General features: G+C 41.9%; 1 protein-coding gene across 1 annotated transcript; it reads right to left on the reverse strand.

Moving 5' to 3' along the window:
* Positions 1-2,808: 2,808 nt before the first annotated feature.
* LOC140730097 (serine/threonine kinase-like domain-containing protein STKLD1) lies at positions 2,809-27,872 on the reverse strand. Its single transcript, XM_073050232.1, has 9 exons — positions 27,850-27,872; positions 27,601-27,687; positions 26,689-26,733; positions 23,815-23,889; positions 16,383-16,487; positions 13,950-14,020; positions 10,674-10,789; positions 8,232-8,384; positions 2,809-2,831 (listed from the first exon to the last, which is right to left on the reverse strand). Exons 1-8 carry the CDS (start codon positions 27,862-27,864, stop codon positions 8,266-8,268), a joined length of 633 nt encoding a protein of 210 aa, XP_072906333.1. The 5' UTR covers positions 27,865-27,872; the 3' UTR covers positions 2,809-2,831; positions 8,232-8,265.

Consider the following 27,872-nt stretch of genomic DNA (forward strand, 5'->3'; position numbering starts at 1 on the left):
TTCCATGCCATAAATGTAATGAGATTCTCATTCCTCCCTTCATCCAATTCTACCGTAAATCAGCAAGTTTCTTGCATCATTTAGTTGCATCTCTTAACCTCTGATCAGTGCTGGCTAAGAGAATGATGGTCGGGAGCCCACAGACAAGCTCGCAGCCGTGGAGCACACAACATCCTCGTCCCTCAGGTCCCTCATGAGGAAGTTACATCAAATTAATTCCTTTCTACCGTGCATCATTCATGACAGCCTTGCTCAGATGACATGTTACTCCTTACACTCCTCAACTAGATTTCATTTCTAGGTGTATATACAACTACACAGCAGGTTGCAGGCTCCATGGGCCCTGATTCTCAGGAGAATACGTGTTTGAAGGCTGCTGTTTCCACTGAAATGCAAGTTCCAAAGACACCTATTTTCTCCAGTATCTTCATGTAGGAAAACCCAAGCAGTGATAGTATTAATCATAGAACACACAACCCAAATGCTGAGAGATAAACATTATATCCCTCGAGCTGTGCTTATAACATTTACTTACCTTTGCCTTCATGCAATAAGTAAATCATGTATTTCAGTGCTTCTATCTGGACATCTTCTACATCGATTTCACTCTGCATATAGTCTGTAACGACAGCCACAGGAAGGGCACAACATCAAAATGGAGCAGTGCTCTGAGCTCCCCGATCCCTTCTGTATACTCAGCTAGAGATCAAATCTGGCCACCACACCGCAGGTAAGAGACAGAAATTACAGGACAAGGGGAACAAAAGCGCTCACCTTCAAATTGTAGACAAGCTGTCAAAAAAAAGAGGTTAAGTGTCAGGTAGCAAACTTTTTCTGCATAAATATGTCATGGAAATCTGGAATTGTCCGCATTGATGGTGATTTCTATGGGGGTCAGTTGAAGTTGGGAATGGATGGACTTTTATTAAATGAGATTATCCAAGGAAGTACAAATAAAAAGGCTGAAATTTGTATCAGCTGAATGATCTTATTCGGTCGTATATTCTCCTGTTCAGTTACTGACAATGGCAAAATAATTCAACCTTCCAATTATTCTGAACAAGTTAGTTGAGGTGTTTGGTGAAACTTCCAGAGGGTGGCACCAAGATGTCAGTCATAACATCTACTGAACCGTATTTTAGGATATTTTTCCATCATTAAAAAAAGGTCTGTCGCACAATGCAGCCTTGCAAGACGTTTCAAGGGCACTGTGACAAGTTCATGATGGACACATGGCATCAGGAGGGTGGTGCTTTTAAAAAGTCACCAGAAAACACTTGATGACTGTCAGGCTCAGGAAAAAAAGACATGCAGCAGAGGTTCCCAACTTGTGATCCATGGACCCTTTGCTTAATAGTATAGGTTCAGGGCATAAAAAAAGGTTGGGAACCCCTAACTTAGAGGTAGGATTCATCTAAATAACTAAATGGTGGTAAGAACCTGAAATAAAACTAAGTACATTCAACATGTCAGGCACATCTGTGGCATGAGAAATTAACTCTCCTCTACATTTCCAGTATTTTATTTAAATAGTTCCCATTTTGGCTCACTGTAGATTTCTGTGATTCGTTTGTTCCCACAATACGATCGGCATTTTGCATACCTAGTAGCTTAACAATGTCTCCAACATATGGTATTTTCAACGCGCCCAGCAGTGACTTCTTCCTTCCAGACAGAGAAGAATTGCAGACGATCAGTGATTCCATCACGTAGTCCAGCTCCATCAGCTCCCTTCAGAGAAATACAGACCCAGCGTTATAGAACCAAATGTGCAAACGTCTCACTTGTTCAATCATTAGCAGATTAATACACCCCATGTTATCCATCCCCCTTCCACCAACCCCCAGCTGTCCTTTAACACATCTGGGTCTGGACCGAGCCCAGACGCACACCAAGGGGGTGGGGGCAGCTCAATATATTTCCAAAAGCCTCACCAAATTGTCCCTTGGACTACAGTATCAAACCAATTCAGCACCAAAGCTGACATCACCATGAAAGAACTACCTTTGGAAGACACCACGTTGAGGTGCGTGGAATATTCCATACGGAGCTCGTGGCGTACCTCTGAAAGTACACTGGGAAAGCAGCTTCACCTTGTATCATGCTCAGGATTCAGCCATCTTGGGAAGTTTGGAAGAGGCAGTTTAGAGCAAGCGCGCCCAACCTTTTTTTTAATGCCATAGACCAATACCATTAAGCAAGGGGTTCATGGACCCCTGGTGTACAGGGAATTTATTCCTAACACATTCTCTATCTCCTCTGAGAGTGTTTGATGCAAACAGTGCAGAGGGAGTTTGTCTTGAATCTAATCTGGGCTGTGTGAATTTTTGAAAGAACAAGTTTCTCTGTACCTGATCCATGCTATAAATAACAAAAGATTTTCTCACTCCACAGAATATCTGTCACTTGGTACATCACTCACCATAATAAAGCATTTTGTCTCCTATCTGACTGGGTACAATTATAGACGTATGCTGTACATTTAAATAGTAAAAGGAGCAGGTGGCTAGATTCATTATTCACACAAGCTCAGTTAAATGCTATGTAATTTACTTCCAAACAACTACTGATCTATTTTTTTAATGCAATTAGACGCCACCTTACAATGCATCTCCTGGCGTCTACTATATCTTGTTGCTAGACTCTAAAATCTTCTGTTTGTTTGCTTACAATGCAGTGACTCTTTTCTGGTAATTTGGTTCTATCATTGACTGCACCAGGTCACACAGACCGAAGGTGTACTTCTGTTGCGTGTGGAGCTCCTCCAGGATCAGCTCCAGCTGTTTCCCGTCGACTTTGATATCCTGAACCAGCTGCAGAAACTCGGTTTCCTTTTGAGACACAAGTTGAAAAGCTATTTGCGTCAGTCAGGTGAGAAAAGCCAGATCGAGAAAAGCCAAGTACAAAAGATATTAAATCACTCTCTCACCTAGAGGGGGTCAGTTGTGCTGTGAGGATTACATTCCTTGACTTCTCTAGTGCCTTTAACACCATCCAGCCCAAGATCTTAAGGCACAAACTAACGGAGATGGGAGTAGACTCTCACATGGTGGATTGGATAGTGGACTACTTGACAGATAGACCTCAGTATGTGCGGTTGGGAGACTGTAGGTCTGACACGGTGGTCAGCAGCACTAGGCCTCATATGGAGCCAGTGATCATTAATGGAGAATGTGTGGAGCAGGTTAAGACCTACAAGTATCTGGGAGTACAGTTAGACGAGAAGCTAGACTGGACTGCCAACACAGATGCCTTGTGCAGGAAGGCACAGAGTCGACTGTACTTCCTAAGAAGGTTGGCGTCATTCAATGTCTGTAGTGAGATGCTGAACATGTTCTATAGGTCAGTTGTGGAGAGCGCCCTCTTCTTTGTGGTGGCGTGTTGGGGAGGAAGCATTAAGAAGAGGGACGCCTCACGTCTTAATAAGCTGGTAAGGAAGGCGGGCTCTGTCGTGGGCAAAGTACTGGAGAGTTTAACATCGGTAGCTGAGCGAAGGGCGCTGAGTAGGCTACGGTCAATTATGGATAACTCTGAACATCCTCTACATAGCACCATCCAGAGACAGAGAAGCAGTTTCAGCGACAGGTTACTATCGATGCAATGCTCCTCAGACAGGATGAAGAGGTCAATACTCCCCAATGCCATTAGGCTTTACAATTCTACCGCCAGGACTTAAGAACTTTTTAAAAGCTATTATTAATGCTTTTTGAGATAGTGATTTAGATGAATATCATATTTTTTACTGAGTTGAGTATTGTATGTAATTAGTTTTGCTACAACAAGTGTATGGGACATTGGAAAAAAAGTTGAATTTCCCCATGGGGATGAATAAAGTATCTATCTATCTATCTATCTATCTAAAAGATGATAGGAGTGTTAGGCCATTCAGCCCCTCGACCCTGCTACATCATTCAACAAAAACATGGCTGATCTTCTACCTTGATACTATGTCATATTCACATGTCTCTTTGGATTCCACCTATGTACAGAAATTCATCAATACCAGGTTGAATACAGTAATCAAAACCCACAGTTCTTCACAGTAGAGAATTCCAAAGGTTTATCACATTTCTCCTCATTTCAGTGTGGAATGGCCGGCTCCTTATGGTGGATCTGTGAGCTATCAGGGAAGCAGATTCATATCTACCCATTCTGCATGCCCCAGTAAGGTCATCTCCCTTCTAAACGAGGGGTGACCTCATTGAAACCTATCGAATGGTGAAAGGCTTCGAGTGAATGTGGAGAGGATCTTCCCTGTGGTGGGAGAGTCAAAGACCAGAGGACACAGCCTCAGAATAGAGGGGTGTCCTTTTAGGTCGGAGATGAGGAGGAACTCCTTTAGCCAGAGGGTGGGGAATCTGTGGAGGCCAAGTCTTTCGGTATATTTAAGGCAGAGGTTGATGGATTCTGGATTTATCGGGGATTGAAGGGACACGGGAAGGCAGGAGATTGGAGCTGGGAGAGAAAATGGATTAGCCATGATGAAATGGCGGAGCAGACTCGATGGGTCAAATGGCCTAATCCTGCTCCTATTTCTTATGGTCTAAACGTAACGGGCTGCTCCTTCTGTGACAGGCCGACCACCTCAGAAGCCAATGTGGCAATCCTTCACTGTTTCACTTTATGACAAGTTTATCGTTCTTTTGGTAAGGAGAACCAAAACTGCACATAATATTCCAAGTGCTAGATCAAGTATAATCATACACACGTGGGCACGCCTGCTCAGCGGCTCTGTGGGTGAAAAAAACCTTGTTAATGTGAGAGGTCAGAGGAGAATGGCCAGACTGGTTCAAGCTGACAAGAAGGCAACAGTAACTCAAATAACCACGTGTTACAATGGTGGTGTGCAGAAGAGCATCTCTGAAGGAAGAACACATCGAACCTTGAGGTGGATGGGTCACAGCAGCAGAAAACCATGGACATACACTCGATAGTCACTTTGTTAGGCGGAGGAAGTACATAATAAACAGGCTATGAGTGTAGTTGATAAAGAAAACTTACCTCGTGTTCTCAAATCCTTTTGCAATATAGGCCTTTTGTCTTTGTAACTGCCTGCGTTAACTTTCAGTAATTTATGTACAAGGACACTCTGGTCTCTTTGAACATGAATTTTTCCCAATTTCTCAGAATTTTAAAAAAAAAGATCAGCAGAGTGAATCATCTCACAGCTTTCCACATTAAACTCTACCTGATATGTTGCTGCCCACTCGCTCATTTCTGCTGAAATTCGAAAAAAAAATGCATTTGGGGCGATCAATGACAATCATGAATATTTGGAGCTGAACTGTGCCAAACTTCCTCAATCACAGCCTACCAACTCTCAAGGATCTGTTTGTTCTGTCTGTTAATCAACTCTCAACCCAAGCGAGTAATATTAACCCTAATCCATGTACTCTAACATTCTTCACCAAGTACTTCTGTGGGACCTTATTGAAAGTCTTGACACCACATCCACAGATTACCCCTCACTGCTCTACTTGATGCATCCAATAGATTCTAAGTGATTAGTCAAATATGACTTCCTTTTCATAAATCTATGTTAACTCCTCTCAATCATAAAGTTAGTTTATAAGTGCCCTGATACCATATTCTTTATGAGATTCCAGCACATGTTCGGTTGTTGATGTCAGGCTAACAGGTTGGCAATTCCATTTTCCCTCTCCCTCCTTTATCCAAACCATACATGTCTGCTCATCCAGCTACAAAATTTTGATATAGAACCATAGAACATTAGAGCACAGAACAGGCCTTTTGGCCCTTCTTGGCTGTGCCGAACCATTTTTCTGCCTAGTCCCATTGACCTGCACCTGGACCATATCCCTCCATACACCTCTCATCCATGTACCTGTCCAAGTTTTTCTTAAACGTTAAAAGTGAGCCTGCATTTACCACTTCATCTGGCAGCTCATTCCACACACCCACCACTCTCTGTGTGAAGAAGCCCACCCCCATGTTCCCTTTAAACTTTTCCCCCTTCACCCATGTCCTCTGGTTTTTCCCTCCCCTAGCCTCACTGGGAAAAGCCTGCTTGCATTCACTCTATCTATACCCATCATAATTTTATATACCTCTATCAAATCTCCCCTCATTCTTCTACACTCTAGGGAATAAAGTCCTAACCTATTCGACCTTTCCCTGTAACTCAGTTTCTCAAGTCCCAGCAACATCTTTGTAAACCTTTTCTGCACTCTTTCAATCTTATTAATATCCTTCCTGTAAATAGGTGACCAGAACTGCACACAATACTCCAAATTCGGTCTCACCAATGTCTTATACAACCTCACCATAACATTCCAACTCTTATACACAATACTTTGATTTATAAAGGCCAACATGCCAAAGGCTCTCTTTACGACCCTATCTACCTGTGATGCCACTTTGAGGGAATTTTGTATCTGTACTCCCAGATCCCTCTGTCCTACTGCACTCCTCAGTGCCCTACCATTTACCTTGTATGTTCTACCTTGGTTTGTCCTTCCAAAGTGCAGTACCTCACCCTTGTCTGTATTAAACTCCATCTGCCATTTTTCAGTCTTTTTTTCCAACTGGTCCAAATCCCTCTGCAAGCTTTGAAAACCTTCCTCACTGTCCACTACACCTCCAATCTTTGTATCATTAGCAAATTTGCTGATCCAATTTACCACGTTATCATCCAGATCATTGATATAGATGACAAATAACAATGGACCCAGCACTGATCCCTGTGGGCACACCACTAGTCACAGGCCTCCACTCAGAGAAGCAATCCTCCACTACCACTCTCTGACTTCTCCCATTGAGCCAATGTCTAATCCAATTTACTACCTCACCATGTATACCTAGCGACTGAATCGTCCTAACTAACCTCCCATGCGAGACCTTGTCAAAGGCCTTACTGAAGTCCATATAGACAACATCCACTGCCTTCCCTTCATCCAATTTTCTGGTAACCTCCTCGAAAAACTCTAATAGATTGGTTAAACATGACCTACCACGCACAAAGCCATGTTGACTCTCCCCAATAAGTCCCTGTCTATCCAAATACTTGTAGATCCTATCTCTTAGTACTCCTTCCAATAATTTACCTACTACTAACACCAAACTACCGGCCTATAATTCCCCAGATTACTTTTAAAGCCTTTTTTATTTTTTTTTTTGTAATTTATTTTTTTTATTGAAGTTCATCATCAAACAAACATTTCCTTAAGCGCAGTGACGGCCATGCAGGGGAAAGGCGTCACCGCACCGCGCCCGCTGGCAGACGGGGTGAGGCCCAGGTGGGCACGGGTTGAGGGCCTCCGAGGTAGCCACGTGGCTCCACGGGGGAGCTGCGGGTGTGGAGGTGCTCCAGGGTCTGCACTTAGGGGGACATAGAGGGGTTTAGAGCCTTTTTTAAACAACGGAACAACATGAGCTATCCTCCAATCCTCCGACACCTCATCCGTAGATACCGACATTTTAAATATATCTGCCAGGGCCCCTGCTATTTCAACACTATATCACTTTATGATACAGATCACAAAGTCTTTGGGACTTTTCAGTTTTGCGGTTCATTAAAAAAAACCTACCAGGGAAATTCTTAAGTTTTAGTTTATCATTTGCACTGGGCCTGTGGTTCTCCAGTATTTCTGAGAAAAGTTTTATATCTCCTTCTGTAATTCCTCTGTTACTGCTATGTCCAGTTGTAAATGTTCCGTCTTTCGGCTCTTAAAAAGTTTATAGAAGCTCCTAGAGCCTGTTTTAAACCTCTTGGTTGCTGATCTATTTTGCTTCCCTAATTTTTTTACTAATTTCTTAGCATCCGTTTGTGAATTCAAAACATTTCTAATCCTCAGGCTTATTGCTTATTCTGGTGGCTTTTCCTTAGATTTAACATTGTCTCTAACAAGATTTAACCAGCTGAACACAGTAAGGGTTCCAGAGGGCTATGCTCTAGGGAAATTCCAGGCAGCTTCTAGAGTAGGTTACACAGTCAGCACAACATTGCGGGCCGAAGGGCCTGTAATGTGCTGTAGATTTCCTGTGTTTTTATGCTTAACCGCTTTTCATTTTGCAACTTTATGCCTTGAAAAAAATGCATTTTTCTTGTAAATTGTGTATTCCTTATGTGCCAATCATCACCTGCCCACTGTAATGCCTGGGAGAAGCTTCCAGTCTATTACAGTCATCCTGCTCCCCATATTTTCATACACTATTTTATTTAAACCAAACACCTGATTTTAGATTGAATATATTATTTTTAGTGCACTAACCCCAGGAAGGCTTGTTAAAGAATAGAAAAGGGTTTCATACAGACATCCTGCAGCACATCATCATCTCAAGTATAATACATCCTGTCGACCAAACGTCATTTTCTGTGTCAAGTCTGCCTTCCAGCACTTCTGGTGCCATCAAAACCTTTTGATCTAGCAGAGAGAGAAAATGAAGAAGACTTTCATATTTTAAAAGCTGCATTGAAAGGACAAATGATCAATGTCAGAGACCACACTATTGCTCCTGCTTCAGAGTAGGGATTTTTGAATCATGGACATTTTCAAATGGGAAATTATCTCACAATTCTGTATGTGGTGTCAACATTAGGCACAGCCGAGACAGTGCTGCAGGAATTATGAAGGAGCCCAGTGGTGTAGCTCCTCTACTCTGCCTCACCACACAGCATCAACACCTCTCAGACACAAGGTTAAGATCTCTTTACACCGAGACAAAATATTCTTACCTGTATATATTAGATAATGGGTAATACTCCCTCATGGATTGAGAGCCTACTTGTTGCAAATACTCAACAGGTCAAGCACCATCTGTTAATGTTTCAGATTCTCTACAGATGCTACCTGATCTGCTAAGTACTTAACACACTTTCTTTTTGTTTAAGATTTACAGAACTTGCACGATCGTTTTTTATAATTAAGGTAGAGATTTTTTCTGTAAGTAATAAGAAAGTGAGATATTTTCATTTCGGTAAGTTTCACAACTCTCATTTCTGTCACATTATCTCTCCAACGTTGGGATATACATATTTTACGTGACTATATTATTTTTCTCCTCACTACTTTGAATGTGCTGTGTATGTTTTTCAACTTGGCCCCAGAGAAACACCACCTCACTCGGCTGTATCCCTGTATGTAACCACATAACAATTACAGCACGGAAACAGGCCATCTCGGGCCTTCTAGTCCGTGCCGAACGCTTACTCTCACCTAGTCCCACCGACGGGCACTCAGCCCATAACCCTCCATTCCTTTCCTGTCCATATACCTATCCAATTTTTTTTTAAATGACAATATCGAACCTGCCTCTACCACTTCTACTGGAAGCTCGTTCCACACAGCTACCATTCTCTAAGTAAATAAGTTCCCCCTCATGTTACTCCTAAACTTTTGCCCCTTAACTTTGGTTGAATGATAATTAAACTTGATTTGATTTAATTCCAATTTGGGAAAATAACTATTTCCAAAGGCATGCAAAGTTAAGGGCAGACCTGTGCTGTGGCTTGTGATTCACATTATTGCAGAAAGACTCAGATTCAGAGCCGTTCATCCATTCAGGACAAGGTGAGAGCACCGAGCATAACGCCTCGCTCATTGTCTATTTCCAAATCTTCTGCTTAAGGAGTTTACTCAAGTTGACCAACCTAAAACGATAGATTCAATGCGTCCATTCACAATTTCTTTACTGGACAGTGGTCTCAAATCACACTGGTGATCGGAATTTTATATTTCACAGCATTTCTCACTCTCTCCAGAATCACGTGGTCTGTACACACCGGCTGTGTGGTGAAAAAAGCACAACAGCGCCTCTTTCACCTCAGACGTCTGAGGAAGTTTGGTATGGGCCCCAAAATCCTAAGAACGTTCTACAGGGGCATAATTGAGAGCATTCTGACTGGCTGCATCACTGCCTAGTATGGGAACTGTACCTCCCTTAATCACAGGACTCTGCAGAGAGTGGTGTGGACAGCCCAGCACATCTGTAGTTGTAGACTTCCCATGATTCAGGACATTTACAAAGACAGGTGTGTAAAAAGGGCCCGTAGGATCACTGGGGACCCAAGTCATCCCAATCACAATCTATTCCAGCTACCACCATCTGGGAAATGGTACCGGAGCATAAAAGCCAGGACCAACAGGCTCCGGGACAGCTTCTTCCACCAGGCCATCAGACTGATGAACTCACGCTGACTTGAGTGTACTCCATATTACATTGACTGTTCCATTTATTATAAATTACTATAATTGCACATTTACATGGAGACATAACGTAAAGATTTTTACTCCTCATGTATGTGAAGGATGTAAGAAATAAAGTCAATTCAATTAAATTTAGTTCCTCTTTTCATGTCAGATTTCTACTAAAATCTTTTGGGACCTTGTACCGTTATTTTTGGTTGAAATGGGAGAAAACTAGATAGCAGCTGGGTGGCTTAACAGAAGGACACCACAGCTGAGCTGATATCGACCTAGCCTATCCAACCTCAGGCAGCCAGCATTGGCCAGAAGGACACCACAGCTGAGCTGATATCGACCTAGCCTATCCAACCTCGAGTAGCCAGCATTGGCTACTACAGACAGTTTGCATCAACCAGACTTCCAAGCACCATCTGGTCAATGTTTCCCCAAGTTACAACAGAAGACATTGGCACACTTCTCTCAAACAACTCTGTAAAAGATTTTGCAGGAAAATAAATGACTTCTTACCCTCATTTATCCTTATTTTGAATTTAACCTCATCTTTGAAAAACATAGGAATGGTGAAATCAGAAACTACGAAGGAGAGATCCTCCATCATTAGGATGCTAGTGGCTTTCAAGTTTCTAGGAAGGAAATAAATTTAATGGATTATATCAATACACGTTATTCTTCACAGTGTCAGGAAGTTATTGCATAAGTGGCAGACCTTACTGCTATCTTAAACGCCAAAGGAACTTCGCACTTGTACAGCACCTTTCATAAATTCAGGGCATCTCCAAGCATTTTCAGAACTTTCCAATTATAGTCACTGGGAAGCTCAGCAGATCATTTGCAAGCACCAGTTCACACAGACAGTGTAACGCCAATGACATCTGTTTGGTACTGATGTCGACCGAGAGATAAATATTGGCCGGTCCGCAGGAAAAACTTTCCTGGGCTTCTCTAAAATGTGGCTGTGGAATCTTTTACATCCATCCTAGATCAGGTGAGACCTCATTTTAAAGTCTCTTTCAAACTATCATTCCAGCACAAAGCACAAAATCTTGGACGAATGCTGATGTAAACAATGAGGAAAAAGTCGAAAGTGAAGCAAAATGCTTGGAGCTGATTTTGCTGAGAAAATAACACTACGATTAACAGAGCCTACAATATGGAGTCTTTTTATTTGAAATATTAATTATTACTAGAAATTGAAACAAATTGTAAGAATTACAGTTATTTCTTCTTCTTTTTTTCTCTCTCCCCCATATATCTAGTTTGCTTCCTAAATATTATTTGACATTGAACTAAATCCAACTCACACTCTGAAGCCACACTGCTCTTTTACAATATATAGATGTTCTTCTAGTTCATACCCTCTAGAGGGGACAATGCCTTTTATATGGAGACTAACATTAAAATCCATAAAAAATTGATAAGCAAGAAAAATCCTAACTAATGCCAAGTAAATTCCATCCACTGTTCAGGGTAAAATTACCACATTGATACTAAACATCATATAGCCATTCGTGAATCACCTAATATTTTGGGTATTACTCGTGGGGCGGGGACGTATAAGTTATCATTATATGCTGATGACTTGTTACTATACATATCCGACCCCGAAAGATCTATTCCTGCTATTTCATCCTTGCTTGCTCAGTTTAGTAACTTTTCTGGTTATAAATTGAATTTTAATAAGAGTGAATTATTTCCATTAAATATGTAAGTTCCAATTTATAAACATTTACCATTTAAAGTTGTTACAGATTATTTTACTTATTTAGGTATTAAAATTACTAAAAAAACATAAAGATTTATTTAAAGTTAACTTTTTACCCTTAATTGACCAAATTAAGCAACTTGCTATCAGGTGGTCTCCACTATCTTTGTCATTGGTTGGTAGAATTAATGCTATTAAGATGATGGTATTACCCAAATTCTTATATTTATTTCAAGCATTACCAATTTCTATTCCTAAATCTTTTTTGATATTATCGACTCCAAAATATCTTCTTATCTGTGGCAGAATAAAAATCCTAGACTAGGCAAAAAATATTTACAGAAGCCTAAGAAGGAGGGTGGTTTGGCTTTGCCAAACTTGAGATTTTACTATTGGGCAGTTAATATACGATATTTAATATTTTGGACACAAGAATTGACTACAGCTGCTTGCCCACAATGGGTAAATTTGGAATGTAAATCTGTACAAGACTTTTCATTGTTTTCAATCTTAGGATTTTCACTTCCTTTTTCTTTATCTAAATTGAATAAACAAATAACTAATCCTATAGTTAAATATACATTGCGAATTTGGTTTCAATTTCGTAAATTTTTTGGTTTGAATAAGTTTATTTTATCATGCCCTATAATATCTAACTATTCTTTTCGGCCCTCTCTTATGGATCGAGCTTTTCTTTTATGGAAAACAAAAGGTATAACATGTTTTCGTGATTTGTTTTTGGATGATAGTGTTATGTCCTTTGAACAGCTATCTAATAAATATAATTTACCTAAAACCCATTTTTTTAGATATTTGCAAGTTAGAAATTTTTTGTATATTGAGTTACAGTCTTTTCCGAAACTATATCCATTGGACATTACGGGAAGAATTTTAGCTCTGAATCCTTGTCAAAAGGGTTTAGTAGCTGTTATTTATAATATGATCATGAAAATACAGCCAGAAGCATCAGAAAAAATTAAGAAGGAATGGGAAGAAGAACTTCATTGTCTTATATCCACTGAGCAGTGGGAGAAAATTTTACTATTAGTCAATTCGTCCTCTATTTGTGCTAAACATGCCCTAATACAATTTAAGGTTGTACATAGAGCTCATATGTCTAAGGATAAACTTGCTCGATTTTACTCTCATGTTAATCCAACCTGTGACAGATGTCATTCTGATGTTGCTTCATTGACCCATATGTTCTGGTCTTGCCCTTGTTTACAAAATTACTGGAAAGATATTTTCAGTATTATTTCAAGAGTTCTGAATATCAATTTCCAACCGCATCCTTTTACTGCAATTTTTGGTTTACCAATGGTGGATAATAGTCGTTTATCCTCTTCATCTCGACGAATGATTGCATTTGTTACATTAATCGCTAGAAGATCTATTTTATTGAATTGGAAAGAAATTAATCCTCCAACTATATTTCAGTGGTTTTCTCAAACTATCTCTTGTTTGAGCTTAGAAAAAATTAGAAGTGTTGTTTTTGATCCTTCAGTTAAATTTGAAGAAACTTGGAGACCATTTATTCAACATTTTCATATGAGTTAAGTTGTCTTTTCCTAAACCTCACTTTGATTATCCTTAATTATTTGGATGGAGATTCGGAGTTATTGGCACTACTGTATGTATTTAACATTATGCAATGGCCCATGTTGGTTAGTGTTTTTTTCTCTTTTTTTGGTTTTTTTTTTCTTTTTGTTTCTTTTGTTCATAAATACTATGAGTTTGGGAGGTTATATATATTGATTATTATATATTTGAATGTCTACTTAAACTATTAATTATGTACTCTCAAACACTTTGTATTCATGTTTCATTTATGTTTGTTTAAAAAATTAATAAAAAGATTTAAAAAGAAAGAAAGAAAGAAAGATACTAAACATCATCGGAAACTAACTCTGATTCTTCTTAACCTATGTTGTAACTACTGTGGGAAAATTTGATGGAACAGAGAAGAGAATTTAAGTGTATATCTAGAGTAAGCTACCTTGAGAGTGTTAATTTCTATTCTGCAGCATTAAAGTTAATTTCCCAGCACCAACTTCCCCAAAGATAGCAAGTCAGACACCAACCCGTGAATCACATTTTTGGAGTGCATGTAGATAAGGACATCCACCATTTGTCCCAAGAAGTTCTTGATCACCTTCGGAAACAAATACATTTGGTATAAATAAAGCATAATAAAACAACTTATGAACCAATGTCCCAATGAGTAAAGATTTATACTTGGTCAGCGCTGAGCCAACTGATCTGAACTGGGACACATCCTGTGCTGTCCATTTTCCAGTTGACGTCATTTTCACTCAACAGGAGAGTGTTTACAGGGTTTAATATTCTGTTTTTCTTCTAGATCTCACGCGGTGACATACCCTCCAAAACACCTCACTTCCACTCTCTGGAACTGTATCTATCACCCCTTTCATATTACCTCACAAGACAGTTTCGCAATTAATCTTGAGCTCGCCTCTGCTGACTGTCATGGCATGGGATGGTACTTGAACCTTCTTCAACCCAACCAATAGCCTTGCCGTGATTTTAATGTTTTCAAATAAAATCACTGGTAAGTTCCAGTTGGAATTGTGTTCACAATTCTGGATACTACACTTTAGGAAGGGTGTCAAAGCCCTGCCAAATATGCAGAGAATATTTGCTAGACTTTATCTGGACTAAAGGGTTCAATGATGTGAGGAGAGCAGAGGAGTTGAGATTGTTAAGGTAAGATTTAATATTCAGCTCTGGGGTAGATAAACTGGTGAAGGAAAGGCACAGGAAGGTAGGTAACAAAATATCACACTTTTAAGGAAATGAACTTTAGAACTAGCTCATTCAAAGAAGATCTAATAATCTAGGTTCAATATGTAAAATTCTGTGATAAATACAAGTACAACTACTTAGATTAGCAAGACATCTTGTCAATGAAACAAAATTAGGAAGTCCAATTAATACATAAAAAGATATTAATAAAATTAAATAATAGCTACATAGTTGGCAAATGAACCTCAATGTGGTCAATAAAGTGATCCATTTGATAGGAAGAACATGAAGATCAAATAATCTTTTAAAAATAAGAATCCAATTAAGATGAGTGAGCAGTAGGGCCTTGTGGACAGGTTAGCCAATCACTTAAAAAGTACCAAACAATTTGAATATACGTGTGCTGCCTTTATGGCAGTTATTTAGTTTATAATATTTTCGCTTAGTAATTTGTTAGCATTTTTTAGTTAAAGTTAGGATTGTTTAAGTAAATTCATTTGTCTGTAATATATCGTGGCTGCGATGACATCACAGCCGGGTTTGCCGCGTCTTGTGGGAAAATACCGGTTTGGGATAAACGCAAGGGTGGGGGTCGCTCACATGTGGCGCCACAGCGCTAGTTAAGTTTCTCTCTACGCACCAAAAACACAGTGAAAGCAACGCTGTAAGTCATTAGATAATCGATATGTTGAGTTAAAATGTTAACGCTGATTCTGTTAAAAGTAACGACGGTCGATAAGGTTTATGTTTTCGTTAGTTAAAGAGTCGGGATAGTTTGTATTGAAGTGTATTTAAAGCAGTCAATGGAGCAGGTAGATTCTGACTGTATGCTGCACTTTAATGTAATGTAGCTATTGTAGTTTTACCTTTGCAAGTATTCACGATGTAAATGTGATATTTAGAAGGAAACAAACACTGTACCAATCTTGTATTGTTTTATCAACAGTTTTCACCATACGTTAATGTGAAGAGTGAACAGTAAATGGTTAATCTTACTGCGACCTTGTTTTCATTGACTACGGTTTACCTCGGTGTTTAACTCGGCGTTCCATTACACCCGAGCGAGAACGTTACAATACGTAACAAAAAAAAGTCAAACAAAACACTGGGGTAATCAGCATCTAAAGGGACAAAATTGAAAAGTGGAGAATATATGTCAAACTTTGATTTGCCTGCATTTGGAAGACTACAAAGTTTCTGTAAAATAAAGATATGAGGCACTGTAAAAGATCCAGAAAGATAACAATAGTACAAAAATATTTAGAACTATTAGGAAAAATGAACAAGGTAAGAAAACATTCTGTAGAAAAGATATGAACTTTTCTGCACTTTGGGGTTTATTGGTCCATTTTTGTGTGGGTTCTTTTGGGCTTCTTTGTTTTGTGGCTGCTTGTAGGGAGATGAGTCTCAATGTTGTATAATGTATACATACTTCAATAATAAATGTACTTTAAGCGTTCCCTCTTAAAACTGCTGTAAAAAGCCTTCTAATCCTTTGCAAAATTTAAAGAAGGAAACAATTTTACATTGTTTCTTGAGGGCTGGAAGTCATTGTGAACAGGAGGAGTGCAGCAATTCTAAATGAGCTTTTTCACTTTATGCTAACTGCAAGAGGTATATTTTACCCCTCGGAAAGTTCTGAGTTTTTGTCCCACTCAACTATCAACAATCAGTTGTATGGCTGCCTCCTTCTGTTAGGAAAAATGAACTACAACTACAAATCTGGGTGAAATGCTTTCCTTCATCCTTACCATCTCCCTGAGTTTCTCCTTCCTCTGTCTCTTCTCTTGGATGACTACACCCAAGTTTCCTACGTGACCGCATTCCATCACCAAACAAACTGACAAAGCTGCTTCCTGCAATGTAAAGCATAAAGGACAAAGTGAAAGACAAAGAATTGGGATTCATCCCTTCTGCCTTACGTTAAAGAAGAAATGTCCTTACAGCAGCCTCAGGGGGAGCAGTGACGCAGTGGCCCATTACTGAGCTAGCAATACAAATCCTGGACTTCTGAGATGAACTCACAGTTAACCACAACAGCAGGAAGATTTAAACTTGGTTAATTCAATAACTTGGAATTTTTTTATACACTGTATATAAAAAGCAAGTTTCAATAACAGTGACCACAAAATTGCCAGACTTTTATAAAAACCCATCTGGTTTATTGATGCCCTCCAAGGAAAAATAATTTGTCATCTTTATCTAGTCTAGTCTATGAGTATACATCCGAGTATGTCTGCAGGGAAAAGAACATGTACTCTAATAATAAAATTGACTTTGAACTTTGAGTAAGTTTGGTTTATTGTCATACATGGAAGGATGTAATGAATACGATGCAAGGTTATACCACATGCAAATAGGAAGGCAAAAAAGATAGATTGGCCTTTATTGCCAAAAGATTTGGCTACAGTAAAGGTGTCTTGCCCGCAGCTGTGTAGGGCCCTGGTGTGAACACGTGAGATTCTGTGGATGGTTTCCTTTTCAAAGGAAGGATATGCCTCCGGTAGAGAATGACAAAGTCAAAATAAATTTACCAGATTGATTGCTGGGATGACGGGATTTATCCGATAAGGAAAGATTAACTGGACGGGGCAATGTTCCTTTTTTCACCCAAACTACAAAAGTTTATTCACACAAAAATGTACGAAATACCAACATCAATAATTTACAAGACAGTGCACAAATTTGAATTAGATACAATTATTACCGTATATAAAAGTCAATTCCTTGTGGGGGGGGGCACCATTCCCGAAAATCCCCCACTGTACCCACATTGACTACATTCTCCCTCTCCAAGGACACCCGGGCACGAAGGTATCCCCAGAAGAGGGGCAGGCAGGCCCGGGCAGAGCCCTCGGCCGCCCGCCACCTGGACCCGTGAATGCGAACCTTGGTCAGGCCCAGGAGTAAGCCAAGCTGCAGACCCTCCGAGCGAACCGGAGCCCCCCTCCCCCGCTTTGTACCGGGTGTCTATATATCAGAAGGGCTGAAATCAGAGGATCAACTCCTCCAGATACTCAAACAGGGGCTGCAACCTCTCCCACTCCATATACGCGCGGTACACTGACTCCTCCTGGCCACGGAATGGACAGTGAACCAACTTAAAAACCTGTTGCACGGCATTGCCCTATGTAAGAGCTTCCGCCCCGGGTCCCCAGTGTACGGGGGAAGGAACCCTGCAGAAAGAGATGTCACCCGGGGGTTGCCCCCGCCGCCGAATGGTAAAACAGACCAACCGCCACGGTGTGTCTGGTCGGCAGAGAAGTGACAGATGTACGGGAAAGGCACGGCGGGCATCGCCGCAGGACGGCTCATGTTCTGTGGGACTCTCTCCGGCTTTGGGTCGGACGAGCAATTCCAGCTGACCGGGTGTTAACGCAGCCGGGACGGGACCCCTCCACACTCCCGACCTTCCCCAGCCCCCGCTGGTGCAGGGACACCCAGGCTGGATGTGACTAAAACCCATATGCGCAACGGCTCTCAGTAAAACCGGGGCAGCCCCCGCAAAGCGGTGCGGCTGACGCTTTTGCCCGCCGGCGGAGAAAGTGCGTCGCCAGCCCGTGCCATCTCGGTGTGCCGGTTTCTCTGCAAGGTCCAGAGGCGGAGAGCCGCCAGCAGTGAATGGCCGCCCTCCGCAATCTGAAGCCTCGGGACCGCAGCAGAGACCCAATGCCTCCTGTTGCCCCAAAGAAATCCACCAGCCTCCTCTGTGTCCTGGAGACAAATGCCGTGGGTGGGACCAAAGTGACCAGCCGGTACCAGCTCAGGAAGGCAACCAGCCTGGGCCATGTTCTCTGAAGTTTACAGAAATGTGAGGGGATCTCAATTCAAAGTACAAACCAGCTATTCATGACTCAGCTGAGAAGGAAATGTCTTCACACAGAGGGTAGTGAATTTTAAGGATTCTCTATCCAACTGGAATGGGAAGGTTAAGTAACCAACTATATTCAAGCTAGATGTTTGGGTACTAAGAGAATCAAAGGATTTGAGGTTAGAATCACAGACAATAGACAATAGGTGCAGAAGTAGACCGTTCGGCCCTTCGAGCCTGCACCGCCATTCTGAGATCATGGCTGATCATTTACTATCAATACCCGGTTCCTGCCTTGTCCCCATATCCCTTGATTCCCCTATCCATAAGATACCTATCTAGCTCCTTCTTGAAAGCATCCAGAGAATTGGCCTCCACTGCCTTCCGAGGCAGTGCATTCCAGACCCCCACAACTCTCTGGGAGAAGAAGTTTTTCCTTAACTCTGTGCTAAATGACCTACCCCTTATTCTCAATCCATGCCCTCTGGTACTGGACTCTCCCAGCATCTGGAACATATTTCCTGCCTCTATCTTGTCCAATCCCTTAATAATCTTATATGTTTCATCTCTGAAGTTTACAGAAATGTGAGGGGATCTCAATTCAAAGTACAAACGAGATATTCATGACTCAGCTGAGAAGGAAATGTCTTCACACAGAGGGTAGTGAATTTTAAGGATTCTCTATCCAACTGGAATGGGAAGGTTAAGTAACCAACTATATTCAAGCTAGATGTTTGGGTACTAAGAGAATCAAAGGATTCCCTTTGGATCCCCTCTCAATCTCCTTAATTCCAGCGTGTACAAGCCCAGTCTCTCTAACCTCTCTGCGTAAGACAGTCCGGACAGCCCAGGAATTAACCTTGTGAATCTATGCTGCACTTCCTCTATAGCCAGGATGTCCTTCCTTAACCCTGGAGACCAAAACTGTACACAATACTCCAGGTGTGGTCTCACCAGGGCCCTGTACAAATGCAAAAGAATTTCCTTGCTCTTGTACTCAATTCCCTTTGTAATAAAGGCCAACATTTCATTAGCCTTCTTCACTGCCTGCTGCACGTGCTCATTCACCTTCAGATCTCTTTGTAATTCTCCCTTACCTAACTCTACACCGTTCAGATAATAATCTGCCTTCCTGTTCTTACTCCCAAAGTGAATTACCTCACACTTATTCACATTAAACGTCATCTGCCAAGTATCTGCCCACTCACTCAGCTTATCCAAGTCACCCTGAATTCTCCTAACATCCTCATCACATGTCACACTGCCACCCAGCTTAGTATCATCAGCAAACTTGCTGATGTTATTCTCAATGCCTTCACCTAAATCGTTTATGTAAATCGTGAACAGCTGTGGTCCCAATACCAAGCCCTGTGGCACCCCACTAGTCACCACCTGCCATTCTGAGAAACACCCATTCACCGTTACCCATTGCTTTCTATCTGCCAACCAGTTTTCTATCCATGTCAATATCTTACCCCCAATGCCATGAGCTCTGATTTTACCCACCAATCTCCTATGTGGGACCTTATCAAATGCCTTCTGAAAATCGAGGTACACTACATCCACTGGATCTCCCTTGTCTAACTTCCTGGTTACATCCTCGAAAAACTCCAAGAGATTAGTCAAGCGTGATTTGCTCAGACAAGAGAAAATCTGCAGACGCTGGAGATCAAAGCAACACACACACAAAATGCTGGAGGAACTCAGCAGGCCAGGCAGCATCTATGGAAAAGAGTAAACAGTTTGACATTTCGGGCTGAGACCCTTCATCAGGCAGTCTTAGCCCGAAATGTCAGCTCTTTTCCATAGGTACTGCCTGGCCTGCTGAGTTTCCCCAGCATTTGATATGAGATTAGTACAGGATTGTGGGACTGAGGTAAAAAGATCTTGATGAGCAAGTGGACCACCTGTTTCTTCTGTATTCTCAAGATCCTGTTGATATGAATCTACCTTATTTTAGATTCACCTGTCAATGACAGTACAGTACTCATAGAAACGACCATTGAAAAGACCTTTTAGAAACAAGGACCCGTCTTTATGCTAATGGCCTCTGCACTGTTTCGTGAGGCAGGGGACAAATGTGCTAAATAGATGGATTCAGAAAAGAAATGGCAAATCAGAATTGGGGCCATCAGCAGTAGCAGAATTGTGTTCCAGCACAAACTGAAACCTCAAAGCCTTACATTTCCTTAAATTTCAGTTTCATCAAACCAGAGTTCAATAAGTAAAGCCAGGCACAGTTAAGATTGATGAAACCCCAAACACAAGAGTTTGATCATCAACAAGCACTACGTAATAAGCACACTTAAGTGAATCTGCAGTGAAAGGATCAGATGGGGATGAATAATTTTAAAAAGCTCCTAAAGGAGGAATCTCCAGGAACATTCCCTCCTAATTGATGTGGAGCTCAGCAGGTGAGCACCAAGTTTGCAAACATATTCAGCCTTGGCTTTTTCCCTGATCTCATCACAAAAGCCTGACTTCAGCAAATTTGATTCTCACCACTCCATATATTAAAAAACACAGCTGAGTGCACTGGGAACAACAAAGGCTATGGGACTCGACAACATCCTGCCTGAACTTATACTCCAGAACTAACTCATCCCTGACCAAACTGTTCCAGTAGTTGTAAGTCCTGACAAAGGGTCTCAGCCCAAAATGTCAACTGTTCACTCTTTTCTATAGATGCTGCCTGGCCTGCTGAGTTCCTCCAGTACTTTGTGTGTGTGGCTTTGGATTTCCAGCATCTGTAGATTTTTTTGTATTTGTCCAGTACTTAACACACTGGCATCCACATAACAATGCAGAACATTGGCCACATATCTACTGTTCACCAAAAGCAGGACAAATTCAATTCGCAAACACGAGGAAATCTGCAGATGCTGGAAATTCAAACAACACACACAAAATGCTGGTGGAATGCAGCAGGCCAGGCAGCATCTATAGGGAGAAGTACAGTTGAAGTTTCGGGCCGAGACCCTTCGAAGTCCTTCGGGTCCTGTCGAAGGGTCTTGGCCCAAAACGTCGACTGTACTTCTTCCTATAGATGCTGCCTGGCCTGCTACGTTCCACAAATTCAATTCAGCAGCTACCATCCAACATTCTTCTCCCAATCATTTAACTGGTGACAATTGCAAAATTTTGGTGTACAAGGAAATCCTGGTATCATTGTGCACCAATCACTGAAACCAAGTGTGCAGAAACAGTTAAGAAGAAAAATGGCATAGTGGCTACTTTATGAAGAATGAGACACAATCTTATTAATACGTACAAAATGCTAATACAATTTGACAGACTTGGTGTTTCTCTTGGTTGGCTCTAGAACCAGAGATCATAATCTCAAGATATTTAAGACTGGGGGACTACTTCATATACTCACAGGGTGATGACGCTCAAAAATTCTCTACCACAGAGGCCATGCCACTGAACTTACTAAAAAATGAGATAAATACATTTGAAGACACAAAAAGGTATACGGTAGCAAAGTGGAATTTAGTATCAAGATAGAGGATGGCAGAGCAGATGAAGGGCCAAATGACCTTCCATGCTCCTATTTTTCTGCTTTCCTTCTTTCTGTAAGAAATGTGGCTGAAGATGCGGTAAAAAGTATTATCGAACAGCACTTAGTCTCCAATAAACTATTCATTCGCATCCAGTTTGGCCAGGGCCAGATCAGTTTTAGATTGTTCGTATAGAGGTGCTCAGTGGTGAGAAGGAACTGGATGGACTGGGCTGTATCCAACACTTTTTGAAGACTTTCCCATTCTTGGGTATTGGTTTTCCATACAGGCCGTGATGCAACCAGTCAGGATATTCTCCACGGTGCATCCATAGCAGTCTGTCAAAGTTTCAGATGACATGCTGAGTCTGTGCAAACTTCTAAGTAGAGGCACTGTCTTGTCTTATGTGCTGGTCCCAGAACAGATCCTCTGATATGAGAATGCTGAGGAATTTAAAGTTACTGATCCTCTTCACCTCCAACTCCCTAAGGAGGACTGGCTCATGGACCTGCTGTAGTCAATAATCAGCTCTTCAGTTCTGCTGACATTATGTGAGAGGCCGTTATGGCACCATTCATCAGCACTGTGACTAAATTCTGAAAATTTGTGTTCAACATCTTCTGGTTGTACCTTCATCAACAATTCAAAAAGATGGCTCCCCTAACTTACAAGGAGGAATTAAGGGTTGTTAATAAACACCAGCCTTACCAATAATGCCTGCATTCTGAATCCCAAGAAGCAAATAAGTAAAAGGACTCCCAACTCCCCAAGTGGCTCATTCGGAGGATGATAGAATATCCTCCACTTGATTAGATAAATGAGAGTTCCATTCTCACTGGAAAAGCACAACATTATTCAGGACAAAGCTGTTCGTATATCCACATCCATCAGTCTAAATGTTTATTCCCTCCAGAAATGGTGCACCAGAGCAACAATGTTTAGCATCTAAAAGACGATAGAATGCAGCTACTCACCAGGACTATTTCTACAGCAGTTCCCAAACACACAGCCTCCACAACCAAGAAGAACAAGGGCTCTCCTTCAAGTTGCACATTGCTATTACTTTATGATTATTGTGCTTAAATTCTGGAACCCCCAACTCCACAACTTAATGGGAATATCTTCGCCAGAAGTAAAGAAGATTCAAGAAGGCGGCTCAAGAGCAACTTAGTTTTAGGAGGCAAATTTTAACCCTGTGACTGTATCCTATAAGCAAACAAACCAAAAAATCTACATTTTGTCGAGCAGGGTAGTGGCACAGTTTTCACACAGAGTCAAGTCATGAGTTTCTTTGGCGATAATTCAATGATAAGTATTGTCACATTATAATCAAGAACGTTGCCTGTTCCTTTATTTTTTTAAAATCACTCCAGGAGACAGAACTTCAGGTTAACACATGGTCAGAAGATCTCTGCATACCTACATAACTTGCATTAAGGGTATCAGGCTGGATTACATGCTCAATTTTCTGAAACAGGACTCAGCCTCAATTTTTCAATGTCAGCGCAAGGTGGGGGGAGAATAGTTGCTGGTTTGAGTAAAGATGTGAGCAGGAAACCTTTGGATAAGTTGAAGTGCAAGGGAGATGGAAGTACTGATGCTGGCACTAGTGCAGGCAAGGTTGGAGGTGACAGAGGCACAGTAATGGGAAGAATGTGAATGTGCCACTGCTACTTGCCTGGGGCTCCAAACCGACAGTCACCAAGTACCAGATATCAAACCAACTCTATACATACAATATTACACAAAGTAAAGCTTTTCCTGACCTAAAGTATGTTTACAACTTTTGTTTCTGTTTCAGAAACCTATGACCTACACATTTTTGATTTTTATGTTTACAAGTGAGGAATTCTCGTGCATTGCATTCCATACCTCTTTATTCCAGGCAACAAAGATCTCCTTGTATTTACAGATATTCTCATGCTGCAGGTCCAACAGGACCATGGCCTGAAAGGAGAAGTTACAAGTCAAAACCATATCAAAGTTGCAATAAAGTTCTGATTGTCAGCTGGATTTTGGCAATGACTTCCATTTGGCTCACATGCTTGTCATCATCACTGTCAAAGCCCATCGGCAACCCCAACCCCACTACCTCCCAACTCAACAAATTGGTTACAAGAATCTTTTCCACACAGACAATACAAAGGAGAAGCATCACACCCAAGTATCAAACTCCTCCACAGGACAGAGTTCCCTCTACAATAGTGGCACAACAGACTGTAGATGCTGAAAAACAAACAAACTGCTGGAGGAACTCAGCATGTCAGGCAGCATCTGTGGAGGGAAATGGACTGTTAGTGGTTTGGGTGGAGACCCCTTCATCTGGGCTAATATCAAAACCATCCAGGTGAAAGATCTTGACCCAAAATGTCCACTGTCTGTTTCCCAACATAAATGTTACCTGACCCACTTTCGGCTAGCTCTGCTCTGTCCCATCAACCTGGCATGTTTAACAAAGTGCCCAACATGCAGAGCTCCTACACGTGGCTAGAATTTGCTGCCTAAAACTAATTTGCTCTTGAAAAGGTGGTGTGCTGCTTCCTTGAATCCTCATGTGCTCTTCACCAGCTGCTATTACGTATTATCCACTGAACGCTGTACTGTACACCAGTTGTAATGCAGTCCATCAAACAAATACTACTGACTGTATCAGAATGACTTCTGCACTCTCTGCCAAACACTGAATGTAATGGCATTCACCCTGCACTGAGCACTACTCCGTCACTAACATGTTGTACATTGCCACTGCAGGTGTCATACTGTGTAATACATTAACCACCTTGCCATAAACTCCTGGGTGTTCTGCAGATTACAGAGCAGATACAATCATCGTTGGGCGACAACCTCGAGTGAAATGCGGGGAAGATCATCCATCACAATACATGGCTTTTCTTAACCGCACTAGAGCCCTGGACTTCAAAAAGAGGGACCCTGAAGCACACACCTCAAAGTCAGCTGTCCAGAGAAACTCTAACCAATGAATCTACAGAAGAGCCCAGCTCAGATCAGTCTCAAACGAGGCTGCGTCCATGCCCGATATTTTCAGCTTCTGCCATCACAATACTGCACCTCATTTCCGATAAGCTTCCCAGAGAACTGCAGCAAACTCTCGGGAGTAAAGGGAAAACACCCAGCTTATGGCTGCTTCCCAGCACCAGGATCACCCAGCCTCAGTAGGCAGCCAGTACTTGCATTTGCGCACACTTGGAGGCCAAACTCCAACCAGTGACCGGGTTCCACTCAGTCTGGAGCATATGAAAGGGCAGGGCTTACACTCAACAACAGCAAGGCAAAAGCTCCTCTCCCAATTTTCCTCCAACCTTGAACGTTCACAGCAGGACCCTGGAAAAAGAAATGAACCTCTTCTTTCATCTCAATGCCTGTCAACAACGGTATATTTCCATAATGAAGTTCAATCGCCACCTTCAATGCACCAGCACAGCCTTTGGACGATGAACGAGAAAGGGTGTCTGAAGATTCAGACCTCTGACCAGGTCCAAAGCACATGGTCGATCAGGCACCAGTGATCCCTGCTCTCCTAAATGCTCCTGACCCCTGCACTGCCTGCAGCAGATGGTTCAAGGCACTGGGAATACACCGCCAATGGTATCCCTACAAACTGCTTCAGATCCACTGGAAGGACCGGCATCCTCTCCCTGGCTAACATTCCCAGCATTCCGCCAGGGTAGTGTAGCAGTTAACGTGATGCTATTACATCGCGGGGGGAGGTCGGAGTTCAGAGTTTAATCCCGACGTCCTCTGCGAGGAGTCTGTACATCCTCCTTGTGGAACGCATGGCTTTACCCCAAGTGCTCTGGTTTCCTCCCACAGTCCAATGACTCACCGGGTAGGTTAATGGTCATTGTGAATTGTCCCGTGATTAGGTTAGTGTTAAATCAGGGTTGTCGGGGGTTGCTGGGGTGGTGCTGTCTGAAGGGCTGGAAGGGCCAACTCTACACAGTATCTCTAAATAAATAAATAACACTTAGTCATTCCATTCATCAAAGATCCAACGCCAGGGATTCCACCTGCACAGGAAGAGCTTACCAGGCAGAGAACGTGCTCAAAGCCTCCTTGAAAGAAAAGTAACATTTCCATTGACCTCTGGGAATCGCAGGAGCAGTCAAAGTAATGGAAGAGCAGTTGGCATGGTACGGAGAATGCCTGGTCCGTGAGCCAGGAGCACACTGAAGCTCAGCACCAATGGTAGAAGGAATGATTCACTCCCTAATCTACTCACCCAGCACCCCATCAGAACCTGCCAGTCTTTCCGCAGAGCATACCCGTTCCTACAGTGGCTCCAATTGTCCATAAACTCGGGAAATGTGTAGCTCGGGTGGTTGGTGGTTGGGTTGAATTGTTCTCCAATCCCGGCAATCCACTTGCAAATGTCTCATCGGCGTACCAGGCGACGCCATCAACGCGCTGCTTACTTGTGGCGACCGCAAGTTAACACAACGCACCGCTAATGTCCCCTTGTACGGCGGTGAAATGCTTGCAAGTGACTTTGCAAAGGTGGGAGAACAACTCAACCCAACCAGTGGCTGCAATAGTCACCTCGCAGCCCACGGGAATGGAATGGAAGCAAATCATCTTGATTCCCGAGGGAATGCCCGTGAAGAACACAGGGAGACCAGACCACTGTAGCTTGTTCCAGGTTGGTGAATATTATGCAATATACTGTGCCCGTGGCAAATCATACACTGACTGTTGCACCCTATTGTACAATAACTGTCGTGTACTTACCTCCCTTAGGGCTTTGTTGGCCATTGCCTCATCCATGCATTCAACCTGTTTTCACAAGGTGGATAAAAAAAAAGGTAAATTATGAAGGTCTGTATTAAGTAATACAATCATTTAACATGAACCAGAGTTTTCCTTTCATGAAGCATAATAGTATCTATTCCTACTGCTCCCATAATCTGCTAGGAAGTCCAAATCCAGTTTCAATAAACAATGGAAATGGAGATCAGCTCTCTAGTTTGAGGATCTAGGAACCAAGGGCCAAATCCCACATTGCAGGATATGGGGAGAAGCTCTTTCCCACAGGTAAGGCCATCAGAAGAAAGGCACAGTGCAGAACGTCAAGATAAGGAAAATCTTTGTTTTGCTAAGGTTGCAAAGCGATTTTCGTGAGACCTGGTTTACCTAATGATGCGTGCGCTGGGCTTGGAGTTAATGCGTCATAGATTCACTCCGTTAGTTCCTGGGATGAGGAGCTGCCCAATGATTAAGGAAGATCAGCCATATTTGGCTGAGTCAGAGGAAGAGGTACTGACAAGGTAAATGTTGAGAATCTGTCCTGCTCCCAGGAAAATGTAGAACTACAGGGCATGTTTTCAAGATAAGTAGTTGGCTGTTTGGGGCTGAGATGAAGTTTTTTATACGCACAAAGTTTTAAATCTTTAGAAAACTATCTCAAATGAGATACATCAATACAAAGTAGAGTGATATTCAAAGACAATTAGAGAACATTGGCGAGGAGGGGAACATGAACATTCGTGATGCTCAAACCAACTGTTTTTCCTCCTTGCCAAGGGAAGGGATTGGTCTTCCTTAATTATGTCGACTCATGAGGAGATGCCAGTTCTAATCTTTCCGTACGGACCAAAGCCTCCGTGTTACCACGGGAAACGTTGCCATGGAAACTAAGCTTACCATCTTTATAAGAACTGTGGTGTTATCTTTCGTGTGTTTCATCATTTTCAGAACCCCATGAGCGTCCTGCGAAACTATTTCCAGAAACTAGAATTAATGTGGGCGGAGGGAAACAATAGACAAAAAAGGCGGAATTATTAATGAATAGTTGCAATTTATTAAAGAAACCGTTAACATCACATACTAAAAAGATGAATAAGACAAGAAATCAAAAAAAATAAACACAATGTGAAGCGCAGGCTAAATTACCTCGTAGTTCTCCATCGGGTCCA

The sequence above is a fragment of the Hemitrygon akajei genome, chromosome 7 (assembly GCF_048418815.1).
Source record: "Hemitrygon akajei chromosome 7, sHemAka1.3, whole genome shotgun sequence".
Lineage (NCBI taxonomy): Eukaryota > Metazoa > Chordata > Chondrichthyes > Myliobatiformes > Dasyatidae > Hemitrygon > Hemitrygon akajei.

Bases quoted from the DNA above. Each gene is read 5' to 3' on its own strand.
- LOC140730097 (XM_073050232.1), bottom strand. The intron at 26,734-27,600 runs GTAAGCTTAGTT...TTGTGAAAACAG, and splicing joins CCACAGTTCTTATAAAGATG to GTTGAATGCATGGATGAGGC. The intron at 23,890-26,688 runs GTAAGTACACGA...TTCTCCTTTCAG, and splicing joins CCAACAAAGCCCTAAGGGAG to GCCATGGTCCTGTTGGACCT.